This window comes from Anomalospiza imberbis, chromosome 16 (assembly GCF_031753505.1).
Source record: "Anomalospiza imberbis isolate Cuckoo-Finch-1a 21T00152 chromosome 16, ASM3175350v1, whole genome shotgun sequence".
In the NCBI taxonomy this organism is placed as follows: domain Eukaryota; kingdom Metazoa; phylum Chordata; class Aves; order Passeriformes; family Viduidae; genus Anomalospiza; species Anomalospiza imberbis.
Genome location: NC_089696.1, coordinates 1476635 through 1496773, shown reverse-complemented (window position 1 = coordinate 1496773; position 20139 = coordinate 1476635). Strand labels below are relative to the sequence as shown.

General features: G+C 52.1%; 2 protein-coding genes across 8 annotated transcripts in view; both read left to right on the top strand.

Annotated features, from left to right (window-relative positions):
• Nucleotides 1-5160, top strand: part of PIGQ (phosphatidylinositol glycan anchor biosynthesis class Q) — a 38127-nt gene extending 32967 nt beyond the window's left edge. For 6 of the 7 annotated variants that reach the window (XM_068206452.1, XM_068206449.1, XM_068206448.1 and 3 more), the window contains one exon: nucleotides 891-5160. In XM_068206452.1, the coding sequence (XP_068062553.1) occupies nucleotides 891-1043 (153 nt within the window). In that variant the 3' untranslated portion in view covers nucleotides 1044-5160. The remainder of the gene's footprint in view (nucleotides 1-890) is intronic. The other variant, XR_011004464.1, reaches the window with a different exon arrangement.
• Nucleotides 5161-8949: 3789 nt separating this feature from the next.
• Nucleotides 8950-20139, top strand: part of RAB40C (RAB40C, member RAS oncogene family) — a 36993-nt gene continuing 25803 nt past the window's right edge. Inside the window, exons 1-2 of the mRNA XM_068206443.1 lie at nucleotides 8950-9029; nucleotides 9231-9494. Coding sequence (XP_068062544.1) covers nucleotides 9341-9494 — 154 coding nt within the window. The 5' untranslated portion in view covers nucleotides 8950-9029; nucleotides 9231-9340. The remainder of the gene's footprint in view (nucleotides 9030-9230; nucleotides 9495-20139) is intronic.

Sequence of the window (20139 nt, the reverse complement as noted above, 5' to 3'; positions counted from 1 at the left end):
CCTGAATGCTTCACTGGGATGAGCATTTCCAAGGTCTGACATGCTTCTGTCACCCTTTGTGCAGTAAATGTGTCTGTTCACATCCCTGTCTTCAAAAGGTCAATGCAGCAATTGGGGACCATGAGCAGAACTTCTGTAGGCACAGACTTGGGGTGGTGATTGAAGTCAAATTAAAAAAGATTAACTCAGCCAAGAAGACTTAATTGAAAATGGTAATGAGGAGCTCTGTGGTGTGATCCTGTCGTGCTGGGATTTGGTTCCACTGGGTGGTTTTGGGTGATACCAGGTTTAACTTAACACAGCTGTGGGCTGAGGGCTCGTAACAAGTACAGCTAAACTGGTCTAGTCCAGAGGAGTTCCTGGTGTCCCAGTGCATCCCCAGTGCAGTACTAGATGTAGATTTAAATTGGATATTAGGAAACATTTCTTCACAGGAAGGGTGGTGTGATGCTGGCACTGCTGCCCAGGGCGGTGGTGGAATCACCATCCCTGGAGATGTTCACAAGCTGTGTGGATGTGGGGACATGGGTTAGTGGTGGCTTTGGCAGTGCTGGGTTAAGGCTTGGACTCAATGATCTTAAAGGTCTTTTCCAAACTAAAAAATTCCATGACTCTGTGATTCTGTTGCTGTCTGCTGTCTCTCCAGCCACTGTCCCCTCCACTCTGGTGTGTAACACGCTCCCCTCTCATTCCCCCAGCTCTCGTGCTGGTTCTTGTCTGCCCCTCTGCTTGGGAATGATTCTAGTAACACCCCTTGCCAAGCTCAATTTGTTCATGTTGGGGGATGTTGAAGAAGGATAAACAGCCTTAGCAAACCAGGGGGGATTCTAATGCTGTGTGAGGAGCAGGACTGATGCTTCCCTTGCTGCTGTCCCTCTTTCTCCACACAGATCAACCCCCTCTCCTACGGAGGTGTGGTCCAGACATACAGACTGCCCACCTACAGCTGCTATCCCAGGGACTCCTGGGCATCTCTCTGCAAGAAACTGTTCCTTGGAGAGCTCATCTACCCTTGGAAACACAAAGGAGACAAGCAGAACTAAAGACAGTGAAAGAACTTAGGAACTTGAGCTGAAAAACATACCGACTCCTAATGCTTTGGGACCAAAGGCTGCTCAGAGCCAGCAACTGCTCCTTCCCTTTAAATAGATTTTGGTAACATAGGAAGGGCTGAATTTTTAAAGGCAAGTATTTTTAAACATTATTTTTCAACTTTCTCTTCCCCTACACTGTGTTTGTATATTATGCTAATGATTATTTTGGAAGCAAAAGGTTAAACCAAGTCAGTGCCTCATGAAACCAGCGCTCAGTGTCGTGGAGGGAGCAGCTCCCGAATGGTTTGGTGATGAATTTCTCCTTCCGTGTCACAGCAAGGATGAATGGTGATGAATTTCTCCTCCCAGCTCGTAGGGCCATAGCAAATCGGCCCCTCAGGTGGTTCAGAGCCACAATGCTGTGGTGCCTTCAGCCAGAGCATGTTTTGGACCTTTTATGCTTCAGCCTTCAAGACAGCTGATCAAAACCATGTGGAGAATCAGCTCGTGGAGTCCTACACTGAAAATGGAACAGCTGGGTGTCTGAGTTCATGGGCTATCTGTTAATTTCTTTTGAGGAGGGCTTGCACTCACTCTCACTGCAGCACCAGAGGAGGTGTTGTAAGAGCAAGGCTGAAGGCCCAGAAGCACAGACTGTTTTATCATGATTCTGTGATTTCTCTTAGGAGAGTAGTTTGCTTTGGATACATTTCCAAAGTGCATGAGTGCTTGGCCTTCCATGTCCTGGTCTCATTTTGGTGTGTCTCCTATTCTCTCTCTTGGAAAGGGTGCCTGTGCACTGGAGGATGTCCCACTAGGCATGCAGTGGTGTCAAATTTAAATACAGTCCTTACTCAAAATACACTTCCTTCAGCTCTGCTCATTCCTCTGCCCCAGCTCAAACAAGGAGTCAGTGTCACTGTATCCTGCTTTTTGCACTGGCAGGTGAGGGCTGTGCTGGATCTGTTCCCTTTTCCCCTGGCTGGCCAAGGAACCAAGGATGGAGGAGGAAGAGGAGAAGGTGCAGTGGCTGCAATGCCCAGCCCTTCTCTGGATGGCTGCCTCTGTATTCCAGTGGGCATTGGCAGGGCAAGGTGCCCTGGGGCTTTAGGAGCCTTCAGTCAGCACTCCCAGCAAGAAGGTCAGAGTTTCCTACCCCAGCCCTGTGTCTCATCCATGTGCTAGCAGCTGTCACAGAAGAGAAGGATTATGCCCCCACTGCTTTAGGACATCCCTGGCCAGATGTATTTAGGTTGTCTGGAGCTGCTAAAAGCCCCTCATTGTGCAGTCACTGCCTCTACAGGCATAGCCTGAGCAGGAGAAAAAGAAGCTCTGCAGGCAGGTGCATGGTCCAGACATTCCTTAGCAGGCAAAGCTCCAAGGCCTTTGAGTTTCTTAGGGACATGTGAGGGAGGCAGGACTACATGAGCACTACATGATGCCCTGTCACCTTGAGCCAGGGCAAATCACTGGGGAAAGCCAGTGTGGCAAAGCTCCCCTCACCATCTGCCATTGCAGGCTCTGGCTGGGACATCCCTGCCTGCAGAAACTGCAGAGAGCTTGTTCATTGATGATCCATGCTTAAAACTCCTGTGCAGCATCGTCTTGTCTTGGAACAATCACTACCTGAGGAAATCTCTGCACTCCAGGTGGGAATAACTGCAGGCTGTGATGCATTTAGTGGATGAATGGTCAAAATAACATTTTCACTTCAGCTCAGAGTCAGAAGTCAGAGTCATGAGCCCCATCCTCACCTGGCACTGAGCCGAGCAGGTTTACGCCTTACCTCCCTCTCATCTTTCCCGTGGAGCTCCTAAATGATATCCCCTGGTTCCTCCCACGCCTGCACAGTTCAGTTTGCTGACTGCTGTGAGAAACTTTGTTATTTTTGGTCTTGTGAAAGTGATGTTTCTAATATCCTGCCTTTTAAAATCTTCCTGTGGGACCAGACAGTTCATGATGGTCCTAATCGTGGTCCTTTGGGTTCGAATGCCATGATAGCCCCAGCGACAGCACAGAGCCATGAAAACCAGCAACTCTGACCTTCCTATTGGGAACCTGCCAGATATATCAGATGTTCCAGTGTTGGGTTTGTTTACTAAGGGCTGATACTGACTCTGGGGTGGGGAAATACCAAACCAAGGAAAAGCTCCTCCTCAAACCTGAGATCCTGAGTCTTCTGCAACAGAGAACCTTGAGCAGCCCAGCTGGGCAGTGTCAGCTCCTTGTGGCTGCAGTTCCCCTGTGTCACCCAGAGCTGGTTCCTGAGCTGCCTCTCTGCTCCTTGCACTGGCTGTTCTCCTTGCCTGCAGTGGTGTCTGAGCATCTGAGTTGCTTCTGCTGGATGTTTGCCACGTCTCTCCTCTTCCTTTCCAGACCCTGCTGTGAAAGAGTCTTCCCCCACCCTTTTCCGACTCTGTGCAGAGACATTACAACAGTGTAGCAGACATCCTGCTCAAGAGCACTTGACCTTATGTCATCTCTTTAATTAGAAGTCAGGATCAGCCTCATCTTCCACAGCAGCGCAGACTGGCCCAGTGCTGGCATTTCCTCAGGGAAGAGGCTGTTGGTAAGGCTCTGGCTCTGATTTATCCTCAGATCCATATTATCCAGAGCAGCCCTTGGACGAGAAGTAGTTAAAAATTCCAGATCTCCCATTCCTACCACACATCCCTTATAGCAGGCAGCAAGCAGGCTTTGCCAGCCATCAGTCAAAGACTCTAGTCTTACAGACTCTTTTAAATACTGCATTTCCTTATTATTATTTCTCCCACTTTTTGGTTCCCAGTGCTGCCACAAACCCCCTCTTTACTTAGGCAGGGGGTTTGTGAAGGAAAATGTGATTCACTGTGTGAAAAACTCTGTCCTTGAGAGAAATTCTGCCTTGGAGAAATACTTTCTTCCCCTAACCAGGACAACATGTGACGATGCTGAAAGGAAACCTCAGTAATTACACTGCACTGAAGGCACTGGTTATGGGTTTGGGAGTTTTCCCTGATGCTGCAGCTGGACTATGCCCTGTTCAGACCCACACAAAGACTCTTGCACAAATGTACAACCCATATGTTGACTTCCAGTAGTGTAAGGCAAGAAAATCTGCATTTCACCCTGCAGAGAGCAAGCTGCTTTCCTTCTGCCTCATGCTGCCTCTTCCTGCTGCTCCAACACCATCTTCTTGCTTAACTAGCCCTCAGTGATTTACCCTTTACGCTTAGACCTGCTGGTGACACCATCACAGGAAACTGGTGGAGGTTGTGATCGTCTGGTCCAGCTCCTGCTCATGCAGGGTCACCCAAGGCTGGTTGCCCAGGACTGTGTCCAGATGGCTTTGGGATATCTCCAAGGATGGCAATTCCAACCCCTCCCTGGACAACCTGTGCCAGTGGTAGATCACCCCCAGGGTGAAAAGGTGTTCCCTGCTCTCAGGCAGGGTTTGATGTGTTTCAGTTCATGTCCCTTGTCCTTGTGTTGGGCAGAGCTCAGCAACACCGTAACTCAGATTGCCTCAGTGGATGTGAGCATTAGCAGTCCTGTGTCACTTCTGCTCCTGTTCCCCCTCTTCAGGCACTGCTCAGCAGCCCCTTTGCCTTTTGGGGGGTAAAGCCTTGGTTAGGGGGGTGCCTGTGCATTGACTCAGATCCCTTATCTGCTCCTTGGTCCTTTTCTGGACTTGGTGGCAGAGAGCACTTTCTCTCCAGCCACACTCCAGCCTGTGCTGAGCTCACAGTGGGAGCTCTGGGGGCCTGAGCAGCAGAACCCCAAACCTGGCAGTGTCCAGGTCTGCAGGGTTAGGGAACAGCCTAGTGTGTGGAGCCCTGGGGCTCTGCAGGGTGAGTGTGCTGTGCACACACAGGGGACAGGTCTGGATCTCAGCTGATCTTCCACATGACAGGAGGCCACAGGGCTTCCCAGCTGGATTGGGAGTTTTGGGTGCAGGATAAACATGTTCAGAGCAATCCAAGCCCCATGTGGGCAGCTGATCTGCCTTCCTGGATGAGAATAGAGTGCCCACCACTTTTGCCTCTGGCTCACCATTTTGCATTAGGAGTTGCTGCAAGAGTCTGTTGCCTTTGGCTCCAGCCCTTATCCACGCCTGGGCCTCAAACCAGGAATGCTCAGATTCCCCGTTTACCATCTCAGCAAGCTAAACATGAGGTGTGTTCCTGCACTGATGAGTGCTGCAGGTGACAGAACACCCCCCTGCATTCCCAGGCAGGTACTGGGGCTGGGAGCAGTGGAGGTGTTTGGGGGAAGCTGCAGAACCCAGGCCCAGCTCGGGGCAGAGACACACTGCAGCTCCTCTGCCATCCACTGTTATTTAACATCTGGAACTGGGGAAGTTCGTGAGAACTTCACAGTTCTTGTAATCAATCCTCCTCACTGTGTTTTCTGGTTTTGAGTAAAGTATTATAAAAAAGCACTGACTCATTGAGAGTTTCATTAAGAGTGTGTGAGTGTTTGTGAGTGAGGTTTGGCAAGGAAGTTAAAACCCACTGTGCATTTCTCCTTCCCTCACGTGAGCCACCAGGCGTTCAGCAGGAGCAAAGTGCTCCCACAGCAGTGACACAGTGTTTGTTTTAAATGTCACCACTAACCCCAGCTGAAGGTGACTTCCTTCCCACTGCAGCCCTGATGTGAAACACAGCCTGGTGATGTGAAACACAGGCCAGTCCCATGCACCAGTCCAGGAACAAGCCCTGGCTCAGGAGCCACACTGGTTCAGGCTCACCAGAGCTCCAGTTCTGCAGGCAGGAGTGCTGGGCAGAGCAGTGGCAGCCAGCAGGACAGTGACAGTGCCAGCAGAGCCAGTTGCAGCAGGGATGAGGGATGCTGCACATTCCAGTGCTTGTGTGCAAATTTAGGGATGGAGAGCTTTGTTCTACTGATAGGTTTTACTGGTTAATTCAACCTTTTAATCAGAACTTAAATGGATTTTGATTGCTCCAGAATGAAGATGTTGGAAGGAAAATCCAGCCCTTACCTCCAGTTTGACTTGCTGCTGAGCACGGTGTGGCTGTCAGCAGCACAGGGACGGGGCAGGGTGGCTGCTGGAGGCTCAGCTGATCCAGGCAGGCTGTTCATCCCCATCCCAGGGCCTGGCTGGGCAGTTCCCAAACCTCTGCTCTCACACGTGGGTATTTCAGCATTTGTCCAGCTATAATTGTTCTGCCAAGGCCAAACCACAAAGCTTGTGCAAGGAGGATCCAACGAATGCCACCTCAGGCCTGGGAGATGGTTGAAGTGATGCTCCTCCAGCTCTGGGTGTCCCTGTGATTCAGAGAGGGGTTCCTTGGTGTCCCATGCGCCTGCCCATGTGGTGTGTTCAGCGTGAGGGGGCAGGTCCGGGGACAATCCTCTGCAGCACAGCACAGTCCGAGCAGGAGCCCAAGCTGGGCCTGGGAATGACGAGTCCTTCTGGCCACTCCTTCCCTCCTCACAGCAGAGAAGTCACTCCCTTGAATTCCATTCCTTTCTCCTTTTCCCTCGTCCAGCTGAATGCACGGCTGTGACTAAGTCCCCACATTGCATCAAGGCCCTGCCAAGGTCACCCTTCTGCCAGGAGACTCTACCAGGATTGCCCCTCTCGCCACAATTCCCACCTGTCTGGGCTCTGTTTGGTTTCCACCATCCCACCAAAGACAGGAGAAATCCCTGGAATGAGCAAGCCATAAACAGAGCTTTGGCTGGCCCTGTGGAGTGGCAGGACTGAGACCTAGAGGCTGAGAAAAGAGAGATAAAATTGAGGAGATTCCTGCCTATCCTCCTCCTGTCCACTTGTACTGCTTTGGATCCATTGGACTGTTGGACAGAAGTGGACAGAAATGAGGCTTTTCTCCCCTCCCGAGGAAAACAAACATCCCCAGGTCCCCCCTCTCCCCTTCCCCTGCCCCGCTCACCAGCCTGTGCCCTGGAGTGGATGTTTCTCCACAGGCTTTACCTCCAAGCCCCTCTACCCTGGGAATGCAGTGGCTGCAGGAGGACATCTGCTCTTTGGGTTTGCTTTAGCTGCTCTTTGGGTTTGCTTTAGTTGCTCTTGGGTTTGCTTTAGTTGCTATTTTGTTTTCCTCTGCCAGTGCTCTCACTGAGCTTTGGCAGCAGCCATGGGAGCTGGGAGAGGGCACAGAGCAGGGGCTGTGTTTGGCCCCTGCCAGTGGAGAAGCCAAACTGAGCAGCTGAGGGTGAGGATCCCCTTGGCCCACAGGACACAAACTCCTCACCAGAAGAGGCCCCCAAAGGGATCACAGCTCGTGGCTCCAGGGCAGCACAGGAGCTCAAGCCCTCAGGCTGCGGGAGAGGAGAGGAGCCAGGCTGAGACCACCAAAAAGGGGGCAGACCCCCCCTCCCTGTGAGTGTGGAGGGAACAACTCTGGAGCAAGTCCAGGGAGGCCACGGAGATGCTCCAAGGGCTGGAGCCCCTCTGCTCTGGAGCCAGGCTGGGAGAGCTGGGAGTGCTCGCCTGGAGAGGAGAAGGCTCCAGGGAGAGCGCAGAGCCCCTTCTAGGGGCTAAAGGGGCTCCAGGAGAGCTGGAGAGGGACTGGGGACAAGGGATGGAGGGACAGGACACAGGGAATGGCTTCCCACTGCCAGAGGACAGGGATGGATGGGATACTGGGAAGGAATTGTTCCCTGGCAGGGTGGGCAGGCCCTGGCACAGGGTGCCCAGAGCAGCTGTGGCTGCCCCTGGATCCCTGGCAGTGCCCAAGGTCAGGTTGGACAGGGCTTGGAGCAGCCTGGGATGGTGGAAGGTGTCCCTGCCATGGCAGGGGTGGGACTGCATGGTCTTTGAGGTCCCTTCCAACACAAACATCCCCCTTCAATCCATCCCCTCTCCCTCTCCATCCATGGTTGACCCTGCCCTGCCCTTCAGTCCTCCCCAGGGCTCTCTGGCATGAGCAGCCAGCCGAGCTCCCCGAGGAGCTGCAGGATCCTTGCAGGCTGAGGGACATCCGTGGTGCTGGCAGGGCAGGGGAACGTGGAGGCTGGGAACATGGATGGAGTGCCCAGCTCTGGAAAGATGAGCAAGATGCTTTGTTCAGCCCAGGGATTTGTCAGCAATGGCAGCAGGGAGAGGATCCTCCACACCTTCCCATTGGGAACCCCCTGTGACTGGGTTTGGGAGTGTTTCCTCAGGGATGTCAGGCCAATGCCAAGGGATTCCAGTAGAGAACATCCAGGAATCCTGGCTACAGGCTCAGCCTGGCACCCACAGCCCCACTGCTGTCCCCATTCCCTGGGGACATGCTGGATGTCACCATGGCTGCCCCCTGCCCCACCGACAATGGAGTGCACACACTTCCCACCCCAAGAACCCGCTGCCTGCCATAAAATGGATGATCACCACCCAGAGGCCCCCAAATTGTGGGCGCCCCTCTTTCTGGATGTCCACCCCAGACCTAGAGGAGGACATCTGTATGCCCTCCCTCCCACGTACCCACCCACCTGGACATCTCTCACACGTGGATGTCCCCGAATCCTGGGTGCCGCCTCTTCTTTGATGCCCCACACATCTGGATGCCATCTATGTGCCCCTCCCATCTGGATGCCTAGCTCATATGTGGATGCCCCCCGTTCCTGGATGACCCCTGGGTGCCCCGCACCCACGGATGTTCCCCAGTCCCGGGGCCCAACCCCGGTTCTGCAATCCCGGTCCCCAGTCCCGGGTCCCCAGTCCCGGGTGCCTCTCCCCACGCCGGGTGCTCCCCGGCCCGACTCGCTATCCCATCATGCCTCACTTCCCGCAAGGCACGCCGGGAGCTGTAGTCCCCAGCCGTCCGCTGGCCCTGCCCCCTGAGCTCTCAGGGGCAGCGGGGCGGGGCGCTTCTGATTGACGTGTGACTAAGCCTATGGAAGCGGCGGATTTGTGGAGGAGGCGGGGCTATCTCTGATTGACGCACATCTTAGCCTATGGAAGCGGCGAGAGCGGGGCCGAGGCGCCGCCTGGGCCCGGGCGGACGCGGCGGGTCCGTGAGGCGGGGGCGGCCCTGCCCGGCTGAGGTGGGTGGCGGGACCGGAGCTGGGGCTGACCTGGCGCGGTGCTGCGGCCCGGCGGGGCGGAGCGGGCTCGGGGCCCGGTGGGGCGGCGGCGCTTTGTGCGAGTGGGAGGGCGGAGCGGAGCCGTGTCAGCGGCGGGGGCGCTGCGGGGCCGGGCCGGGCCGGGCCCTTCCTCCGCCTCCTCCTTCTCCTCCTCCGCCGCAGGTCCCAGCGCGGCCCCGGCGGAAGATGCGCGGCCGGCGGTGAGCGGCGGCGGGGCAGAGGCCGCAGCCCGAGGCTGGCGGGCGGAGGATGCGGGCCGGGCCGCCCCGCCGATGAGAGGCAGGATGGGCACCCAGGGCAGCCCGGTGAAGAGCTACGATTACCTGCTCAAGTTCCTGCTGGTGGGCGACAGCGACGTGGGGAAGGGGGAGATCCTGGAGAGCCTGCAGGACGGCGCCTCCGAGTCCCCCTACGCCTACAGCAACGGTAAGAGGGGCTGGGGGGAGCCGGGCCGCAGGACCCCCGTCGCTGTCACAACCCTATCGCTGTCACCTCCCCCCCATTGCATCCCGCGGGGACCCCTGAGGGCCGTCACCCAGCGCCGAGCTGGCGGGCAGGGAGGGCTTGTTTTGCTTTTTCCTTTGTTTTTTTTTTTTTTTTGGGTTTTTTTTTTCGTTAACTGGGAGCGCAGCGCGTGGCAGGCAGCTCAGAGGCCTCCTCAGCTCCTTGAAATGCCCGAAATCTGGAGGAGAATGTGGGCAGAGGGGCTGGTGTGTGATGCAATCCCTGGATGCGCAGCCGGACCCTTCCCCAGCGGTCCCGCTCGCAGGGCAGGGCTCCCCTGCCTCTCCCCGGCTGCCGCAAGGACCGAGCCGTTCCCAGAGGAAGCAGGGGCTGTAACAAAAGAGCTGGAGCCTAATTCCCAGCCCAGAGCCGCTCTGGCTCGGTGGCTGTACCGGGAGCGGCCGCGTTGGCTGATCCACCTCCTGCCAGCGTCGAGGTTCCTAATGGAGCCCATGACAGACCATTAACTACGGTATCACAAGACCGTAATTAAGAGCCAAGGAGTAGCGCTGTGCATTTCCTGCAGTTAGCGTGTAGCACGGCTTAGCGGGGTGCGGGTCCTCCAGTGGGTTTCAATCTGTCATCCTTCCCCCTCCTCCGTGCACAGTAACATCCCCAAGGGCTCAGATCCTGCATCATCGCTGCAGCCCAGGGCAGGAGCAGGTAGTGCTGAGTTTTGCCTGTATCAGGAACCCGAGGGAATCGGGAGCTCCTTGGTGCTCTGCCCTGGCCAAATTTGGAGCATGCAGGGTGGCTCCGACCACACTCGGTCCTTGGAGCCACCAACCAGCTCCCCAGGAGCTGATCTAAGAGCACACCTGCTCCACGGAGATTTACGGGGAGGTGGTGACTCAGAAGCGGAGTTGCCTGTGAAATGGGAGCAGCGCTTCAGGAAGGAGAAGGCTTTGCTATCGTTCATCTCCTCGGGTGTCTGGGCTGGGCTGGTGTGGTTTGCCTTTGAGTAGGTGCTGGGCACTTTAGAGCTTCCCTGAAGAGAGTTTGTGTTTCTGGAGAACCTGCCTCACCTGGGAGCTGTGGAACTGCTCCTTGGGATTGGTCTTTACTATGCAGAGTGTAGCGGGGTGGCTGTTTTAAGTGAAGTGTTACAGTTGGAATTGTCTCCTGATCGAAGTGGGTTTGAAGCAGACGGGGTAGGAATAATGAGTGAGATAAGTGGGGTCTTTGGTATAGGCATGAGACCCAAAGAACAGGGATTTTGGCTATGGCTGTAGACCTTTTGTCTCAGAACCTGCTGTTTTGTAGCAGCTAAATACCAGCATCTTTTTGTTGGAAAAAGAAATCTCAGTGAATAATTTCAGAACCTTCCCTTGTCCTCCATGAGCAATTGAGCCCATTCCTAATTAGAGAATTAGGTCACATACTGTTGTTTCACAGTAATACATGCTCTGATAGTCTCTGATTCTGTTGATTCTGGGAAGCGATGCACCTTTAGGATAATCAGCTGGAGTGGCTTTGATATCCTAGTGAATTTGATCCTGCTGATGCTGCTGACAGCCTTGGCAGTGGAACTCCCTGTGCCTCTGGCACAGCTGGGACGTGCTGACAGGGCATGCTGCTCCCCTGCCCTGACAGAGACCGTCCCCTGAGCAAAGGCTCTTGGATTTTGGGAACAGCTCGAGCCTGGCATCCTGTTTCACACGTACCTAATGTCATCCCAAAACAGCAATGCCGGAATGTTATGTGGAGGTTCTGTTTGTAGATCTACTTGTAAGCACGTTGTCCTCGTCCTCATCCCCTCCCAGATCCCACATCCCAGTTTTAAAATGAGTGTTGTGTCATCTACCACTATTTTGGTCAGTGCAGAAAGCACAACTTGTGTGTGCTTTGGGCTGCTCTTGTGATGGGGACATCTCGTGTAGAGCTCAGGTCCCTGACCTTGGCAGGAAGGGGAGAGAGAACAGTTGCCTTCTCTGTCTGGTTGGGGTCTGCTGCTTTTACTCTGTTGTGTGGAAACAGTTGTAAGCAGCCAGGTTTTGTGATGCAGTGTGGAATGGATTGTCCTTCCAGCTTGAGGAAGGCACACCCTTAGAAGTGAAGCTCTGTAAATGTAGCTCTGTATTTTAGCTGCTCTTACCCAGCCTATTAGAAAAGGGATAGAGGGATTCCTCTCTGCTCCGGGGGCATCTGGGCGTTGGATCAGCACACAACTGAGAGATGAAAAGCCCTTTTTCTGTTGGATTTTAGGTGCAGTAAGCAGCCTCTGCCTGCCTGTGTCCAGTATCCGAGAGCCTGGGATGCAGTGGGAGCTGTGTCTGTCATACAGCACCATAGGTGCTTCTGTCCATCCTTTTCCAGGATCCCTGAACAGCAGTGTTACTTCTCAGCACAGCCTTGGAGCTTGGCACCTCGTTCTAAATTGGGCACATCTTATATTAGCCCCTGCCGTTCCTGTAGTGCATAGCAAGGCCTCAGCAATGTCCTTTCTTTAAATTGCTGACAAAATAAATCTGCTCTGTGGGAGCAGAGGTGATTGCTACCCCTGGTACAGGAGGACGTGTGAGCGATGCCCTGACCATTGCTGCACCAAGCTGTGAGGGCACTGAGTATGGAACTTCTAGTGACAAAAAAGTGGCATTTTGAGGAGGAAACTGACGTCCAGTTGTCACTTGAGTGTTCCTTACTAGGTTCGTGCTGGAGCTATGGAGTGTATCAGTCTCCAGGAGCATCAGCCAAGCATGCTCCCTGTGAAGAGCAGGGAGTGTTGTTTTTGTCCTGTGGCTGGATATTATAACTGATTTGGACTTAGCTTTTGCTTTTTCTTGGCCATCCACAGAAGACCCTGAATTAAGCCTTCCTACTCTTGTTTTGACAGGGAGAACATTAATGCTCTTCTGGGCTTCCAATGTTGTCCCTCTTCCCAGCTTTCATCTTCCCTTTCCCAAATCTGTAGTTGTGGAGGCAGGATGCTGTTCTTAGAGCCTTACTGCTGCTCTGGACAGCTGGAGGATCTCACCTGGGAACCTAAAATCCTGCATTTTCCCTGAATGCCCTCTGCACTGTCAGCTTCTCCCCAGGTGCAGGGAGGGGCTGCTCTCTGCCATGAGCCACAGGGTTACACCAGACTCGAGTGAAACTGTGCTTTACTTGTGGATATGAGTCCCCTACACAGATCACTTTGGTCTTTGAACAGCTCACTTGGGGTCTGTCCTCATCCATCCCCAAGTACTGAAGCAGGACAGAAATGTGTTGGTCATGGGGTGATTTGGGACATGGATGTAGTGGAGCTGCACATGAAATTAGGGGCGGTGTGCGTGCTGTGCATTAGAGGCACGAGGCTGCTCCTCACCTGAGGGACCCGTGGCTTTGTCACCACCGTGTCACACATCCACTCTCAAATAGCTGGTTATTCATATGGTGAAATGATCTCACCCAGCAGGTTTGTTGGCTTGCTGGAGCAGCCAGCCCTGAGCTGAGCCCTGGCTGAGTCAGGGCAGCTCTCTGTGCTCGGCAGGCAAGAGGGCTGGCACTGCCCTATGAGGCAGTGCTGCTGCCCCAGGAGCAGGGCCAGGGCTGGGCTCACCACACAGACGTGAGGGTGATGTGCTCCCTCCTTACATGACGGAGGGCTTTTTCTGTGGCTGCCTTCCCCCTCACCTGCTGCTGTTCCCACAGGAAAGCAGAAATGTGTGTTAGGGAGAGAGTAGAGCATGTTTTAGAGCAGATGGCTTTGACTGGAAAGGGGGTGGATTTTTATTTTTATTTTCCCTGTCCTCAGCTTGTATTAAGACAGTGATGAGGATGCAGCCAATGTCCTCAGTCTGATCTTGCAATGAGCATACAAAAGCTGAAACGAGAGCCCTGCTCTGCACAGAGTTGGTGCTGACACCAGCCCTAATGCACTGAACCCCAGCACCTCCTTTCAACCCTGTCCCTTGGCCGGCCTTTAGTGCCTTTATTCAGGCACCATCCTTAGGTGCTCTGTATCCCACTGCTATCCAGGCCCAAGGCAATGTCAGGGAAAGACTCCTGAAGTGCTCAATGCAATAGTTGCTAACAGGTTTTATGGTTCAGGTGAAAACTGGCTCTTCCCCAGTAGCAGAAGTGCAGGAATTCAGCTCCTGGGCAGCAGCAGCAGCAAGCCCACTAGCGCTGGGCTTCCCTGCCAGGAGGGCTGGGGCAGTGGAGATTCCTGCCCTTTCCCTGGCCAGAAGGAGCGGGAGAGGCAGCTGAAGACACTGCCCAGCCCTCGGAGCTGCCACTGTTTGCCGGGGGACTGCTGTTAATTACTAGGTTATTTATTTGACTGATCCACAGCTTTGGATGTCTTTTCCCTCTGGTTATTTCTGTGCAACCGTCTGAATCTAGAGATCCCTAAGATGTCTCTTTCAAGTCTTCCTTTACAGCAGCTGCTCTCCTGGTATATCCTGTGACCCCTCAGGCACCAGTGTGCAACCAGAAACTGCCTTGGTAGTTCCAGGAGATAACCTGTCCCACAGCAGCGTGCGCATGCAGGGAGTGAAGAGACACTTTGTATCATCCTCCTTGCTGCCATGGAGGGCATGCGAAGGGATGTTTCCCTGTGCCGCTGCTCCTTGCCTGCTGAGTTTCCAAGACTGACCATGGAGATGGTCTCTCACTTCTGATCTGCAGCCTCGGTGGTGCTGCCGTGTTTGGCTGGAGGTCCTGCTGCACGGGTTCACTTTTCACAGCCTTAAAAAGTGTGTAGCTGAGCAGCTCTGCTCTAAACTTGAACTCGTGTAAGCACAGGACCTCTCCTCATACTGGCTCACCCTCCTGAGCAGACAAGAGTTGCTGGGTGACCCTGTGTGCAGGAGAACTTCAAACAGGGCCAGCAGTGATGTAGTGGCACCTTCCAGGCATAGGCATGAGAGTTGCAGGTGTTGAGCCCAGGTTTCTGATGGCAGCTGAGTTCTCATCTTAGTGCTGCTGCACTGTCAGGGCTCTCTTTGGCATCAGCTGGGAGGGAAGCCTTGGTTCTGGTGCTGCTTTGCTGCCTCCTTCTCCTCACCTGGCCCAGTCCCACCTGAGTGTCCTGCTCTGCTGGAGCAGCACTGTCCCTGTTGATGGTAGACATGTGCTGGCTGCTCCACTGCTTCATCTGCGCACATCCGTGGAAACTGCTCTTTGTTTTCTGGCAGGACTGTATTCTTTGGAATAATCTTTGGAATAATGTTTCCGTTTGAGGCTTTAGCACTCTGGTGCAAGGAGGATTGAGGCAAAGTGTTCCAAGTGCAGCCCAGCCATCACGTTCCTCTAGTGGCTGCACAACTGTTGTGCAGGAAATGTTTGAGCTGGACTGTGCTGGTTGAGCTGCTGGAAACCTCTTTGGATGGCTTGCAGAGTGGTTGTTGCAGCAATTCCTACTGTCTGCCAGCACTTGCATCAGTGTCCTTCAGGGATGTTCACTTCCCTGTCATCAGAGATGCAGAGCTGATCTCATCAGAGCAGGCAACTCAGAAACAGCTCTAGCATCTCTTATTTCTCCATTGTTTACTACATAACCTTTGTGTGGAAAATAGTTCCAAAGATGCAGTGCTGAACCTCCAGCTCTGCTTGTTGTGGGACTAACCAGCTGCAATTTAAACTTAAATTCCAAAACAAAACCAACAAACAAAAAAATCCCCATCAAGCCAAAGCCCAACCCCCAAACCCAGCGTCTGGCAGGTTTGGTATCTCTCTCTAGTCAGGATTAGAGGTACACAACAGTGTAGGTTGTTATGTGTGCAGAATTTTGAGGAGGGTTGTGTTTTTGTTGGGGTTTTATAAAGCTGGGGACCTACTCTGCAAAGTTCTGGATTGCACTGCAGAGTTCTCACCACCTCTAATCCCTCTATAAAAGCTGTGCCTTTATGGCTGTTAACGTGTTCCAGAGCCCTGAGTGCACAAAGGTGATGTGAGCTGAGCAGTACAAAGCTGAAATGGGTGGAATGTTCTTCTAATAACTGGGATTAAAAGTTTCTCTGTGATTTTTGTTTGTAAAAAGCAGGCAGGTTTTGCTCTCTCCAGATTCCACACCAACATTGTGCACACCTCTCTTGGTGTGGGGGTTTTTGGTTGGTTCAGTATTTAAGCTGCAAAGGAAAGTCCATGGAAATTAGTCTCCTCCTCCTCCTCCTCCAGCTTTTGTTTCCAGCTGTTCCCTGGCATGTTTTCCTCTGCAGCCTCACTCTCTCAGAACAGCAGAGCATCTTTCCATTGCACTTGAGAATAGTTATGCTCTGAGCTGAGGCTTTGAGCTGTGATTTTATAACCTTGCTGGTTAAAATCTGGTTTTCTTTCCCTTTGCCCCTCACCGTCCCCTGGCACTCCAGCTTGAGCTCTAGAGGAGCATTATGTCATTTCAATTCCTGTGTGATTGCAGGCACTGGAGGAGGAAGGAAGCTCCAATGTGAAAACCTTCAGCTTTGTTTTGCTAAAGGCTTTGCTGTAAGGTGAGACTCACCTGAAAGAAAATTACCCTGGGGTGCACAGGGTGGTAGCTCAAGGCAAGAAACCTCCATCAAAGAGTCTGTTTGCTTCTGCACAAAGTTGTTGTAAATAGTAAGGTTGCAACATAGCTTGGAGATTGTTTGTTCCTATAGAGCTTCTATTTGCTGAAAGTATTTTACGTAGCCACAGCTTTTTAGATTTTCTTCCTCTTTTCTACTTCATCTTTGTTTCATTTCCATTGGCCTATTCTAGACAGTGTTAGATCATTTTAAAACTTTGACACCTGCTCTCCTATAAATATAACACCTGAAATTCTTCATGTCCTGTATGTTCTGTGCAGGATCGGGCATTGAATTGGGAAAAAAGTCCTCAGGCAATTAAAATATAATATTTTGCTGCTTAAACCATCAGTGGTTAAGGAGGAGACAGGCAGAAAGGGGACACTGAAAGGCTGTACTTAAATGGCAGTTTAACAGAAGGTTCTGAGCATCTTTGGGGTAACCTTTTAAATAAAATGCAGAGTTGGAAAAAAAAGTCTTTTTTTAGGGATTTCAACTTGTTTCCAGCCCAAGTGCTGAGTTCCTGGGCCCATCAGAGGGTTTTACTGTACCATTTGCCTTTCTGTGCAGGTGATTGGCTCTGCTCCCTGCTCAGTCCTGGACACAGAAATTACCCTGCCTTGTTTCCTTTGGTACCAGCTGTAACAGCCCCTGTAACAGGCCTTTTGCCCATGGTTCTGGAGTGGAGGCCAAGTGGACTGGAGACAGAACCTGATGGAAAAAACCCCAACCAAGCAATGAACAAAGAAAATGCAACGACCCACCCCCTCACCCCATTTTGCCCGTCATTTATTTAATCTTAAATCCTCTCTTGTTCCAAGAATTGTTATTTTTCTTACATTGTCAAACTGCCTGAGTAACTTGGTGGTAAAATCCGTCCAGGAAACTGCAGGCCTGTGCTGTGGCACAAGGAGATAAAACTCTGCGGGGTAGGTCTTACCTGAGGGCCTTACCTGTGCTGCTCACCCTGCCAGCAAACGTGTTTTCTTTGGAACACCTCTGTGGGTTGAGACACACTTGTGTTCTTGTCAAGCTCGTCTGTATTAAAAGGCTGAAATTCAATACTTCCTTCTATTTTAAAAATGTCAAATGCTGGCTTTTCCCTGGTGGCAGCAAAAGTACTCCAGAGAGGCTGCCAGGGTAGCTGGAGTGAGATCTTTGTCCTGTATATCAGGAGGGGACCTGGGAGGCTCCAATTTGGGTTTGGAAAACCTGGTTTCAGGCTGGTGAGAGCTGCTGTGAGGCAGCAGAGTTTGTACAGGTGTGTAGTGAGGTGCTTGCTGTGCCAACAGGGTCAGTCCATCCTTCAAGGACAAGGAGGGAGAACTGAGCACACCTGCCATGCACTGTAAGTCAGGTCCCTGGAGATTTATTGTCATTGGAAACAGCACACAGAAAGGTGAAACCAATGTTAGCAGCCATCCTGGTGCTTCCAACATGCAGCAGCCCTTTCCTGGCTGTGGTTGGTGCAGCGAGACCAAACATGGGAGCCAGAGAAATTCCTGGGGAGTGGAATCTCTGTAGCTGTTCCGGGAACTCTGCAAGTGTCTGCTTAACCTGTCTACACCCAGTTCAAGGGCTGCAGCTCTCTTTTGGTGTGGAGCATGGGTCTGGAGATGCTGTTTTGTTGCTGGCAAAACCTGGAGATGCCAGCGGGGTGTGGATGGGGGTCCCAGGGATCAGAGCCAGCCTCTGCAGGATCCCTGAGCTGGTATGCACCTGAGCCTGGCATGCACCATGCAGGCTGCCCAGGCATGGTGTTGGGATTCCAGAGGGTCTGATGCTACAGAGCAGCATTTCCCTGCACAGTGTCCACAGAAGTGTAACTATGGAGGGATAGGATATTCAAAGTATTTTGAACAAATACTTGGATTTTTTTGAGCGTTAGGGATTTTTTCTCTCCAAGCATATCTTGATGTTTGTACGGTCATCCAGCAACAATGCAGACTGTTATGGTGCCCTCTGATTTCCCTCACAGGCTGCCTTTGTTTCTGCATGCAGCTGTGTAGTTTTTATGGAGATCTGAATTGCAAGGCATGAAGAAACTCTTTTGTTTGTTGTCACTTCTGTGCATAAAATCATTCTTGATTTTCTTCTAAAGCACAAATCCACTTCACATCCCTGATTCTGGACTGACTTTGGACTGTTTCTAGGATTTCCCGGGTGTCTGCTGAAATTGTTGGAGCTTTAGGAACAGATTTGCTCCTGGCTTCAAATGCTGTTTTCTGGTGCAATTGTCCCCCTTAAGTGCACCCAGAACAGAGTTCCTCTGTGTGAGGACCATATAGCTGCTGAAACAGTGCTGGGCTTGCAGCAGGCAGTGGACAAGTGAAATCTGCAAATCCGGGCTTCTTAGAGGTCTCCAAATCAATGTTTTCCTTTTGGCTGGTTACAAAACGAAACAAGCAATTATTTGCAGGAGATCCCCACCTCCCAGCCCTCTCAGCTGGAGATGAAGATGCCTGGGAACTGATGTGAGCAGAATTCCTGTGAAGGGCTTCCAGGCTAAATGGAAATCCCTCCCAGTTGAAATGAGGCGTCTGTGAATGGAGGATGGAGTATGTTTTTCAGGAGAAAATCTACAAATCTGGGTAACTACAGATAACTGAAAGGCGTTGGTTCTCTCTCTGTTTCTCTGTGTGTCTGTACGAGGTGCTTGGCAGCCCGTTGGGTTCCTCACAGAGCTGCCAAGCGCCGCAGCAGCTCCCCGGGGCTGGAGGAGCTGGGGGCTCCCCTCCTGCCCAAAGCAGCTCCCGCTCATCTGCTGCACACCGAAATAACGGGAAGCTCTTGTTGCCTGCAGCGAGCGGTGCAGTGAGCGTGGATTGTGTGTGAGCCGCCGTGAGCAGGAGGGGACGAAGGCAGGAGCAGGGGGCAGGCGCGGTCTGCTCTCCTTCATGCCCAGTGGCAACCGAGACCTCTTGATCCTGTTCCCAAAGTTTCCCAAAGTTCAGCTACGGTGCAGGACAGGATCACAGAAGTAAAATCACGTGCTTGCTGACTTTCAGTCCCAGCTCTGCAGGAAGCGACTGGGCTGTTTTGCTGTGATGCTGTTGGGGAACATCTATCATCCTGCTCAAAACCGAGTAGTGATACTGTGAGGTAAACTGTGACACTGAAAGGCACCTTTCAGTGAGACCTGAGATCAATCCACCTATGTTTGGTTGACCCCTGTTGTTGGTGATGATAATTTGTTTCTCTCTCTAAAGAGTAGGTAATTGAATGCATGACTCAAAGGGATGAGCTCATGTGTTTGGAAGGGATTTTTCCCGTGGCTCACAGCTCTGAGCTGACTAGTTAAATTGCTGCTGTTAATGTGCTGCTGTACACACTTTTTAAGGTTGGGTGACTTCATCAGTTGCTATTTGAATAGCTTGAATTCTCTTTTTTCATCTGTTATGTTGATGCCACATTTTGCAACATCTGTTATTTTGTGCCTCATACCACATTTTTTCTGAACAATTTAGTATCACTTACAGATGACAGAGACAGTAACTACTCCTCTAAGTTGGGTGGAAGATAATGCACCTGTGGTATCTTCTTACAGATGTCTGTTTTTGAAATGCTTGTGAAATTAGAGGATCTCAAACCTGCGTCTGTGGGTGCATGCATAATCTGGGTGCTGGCCCCAGCAGCTGCCTTCTGCCTGGGAGTGGGTTTGGAGTTGGATTAATACACTTGGTTAAACCTGTTTGCTCTGAACATGCTTTCAGCAGCTCCTGGCCACCTGTGATTTCCATGCCCATCTGCCTTGTTTGACTAGAAGTGAAGCAACAAGTCTTCCTCTATCAGCTTTTGCCCACGAATAACCAATTCTGATAGGTGAATTCTGCCTTTTTACTCACAGGCTGGTGAGGGCTTGTAAAAAAAAACCCAAACAACCAAAACAAAACCCGACAAAACCCCAAAATAAGACATTTTAATCTACACTTACAATCTGTCCTGGCTTTGTATTCTGCTCTTGGAGCAATGTCCTGGGTTGGCTGTACAATGCTTGGTCACTGGCCTCAGTTGCTATAGGTGACATTTCATGACCATTCCCAGCATAAGCAGTTCTTAAACAAAAAGGTGCAGGATGTGGGGTGTGGTGAGAGGGA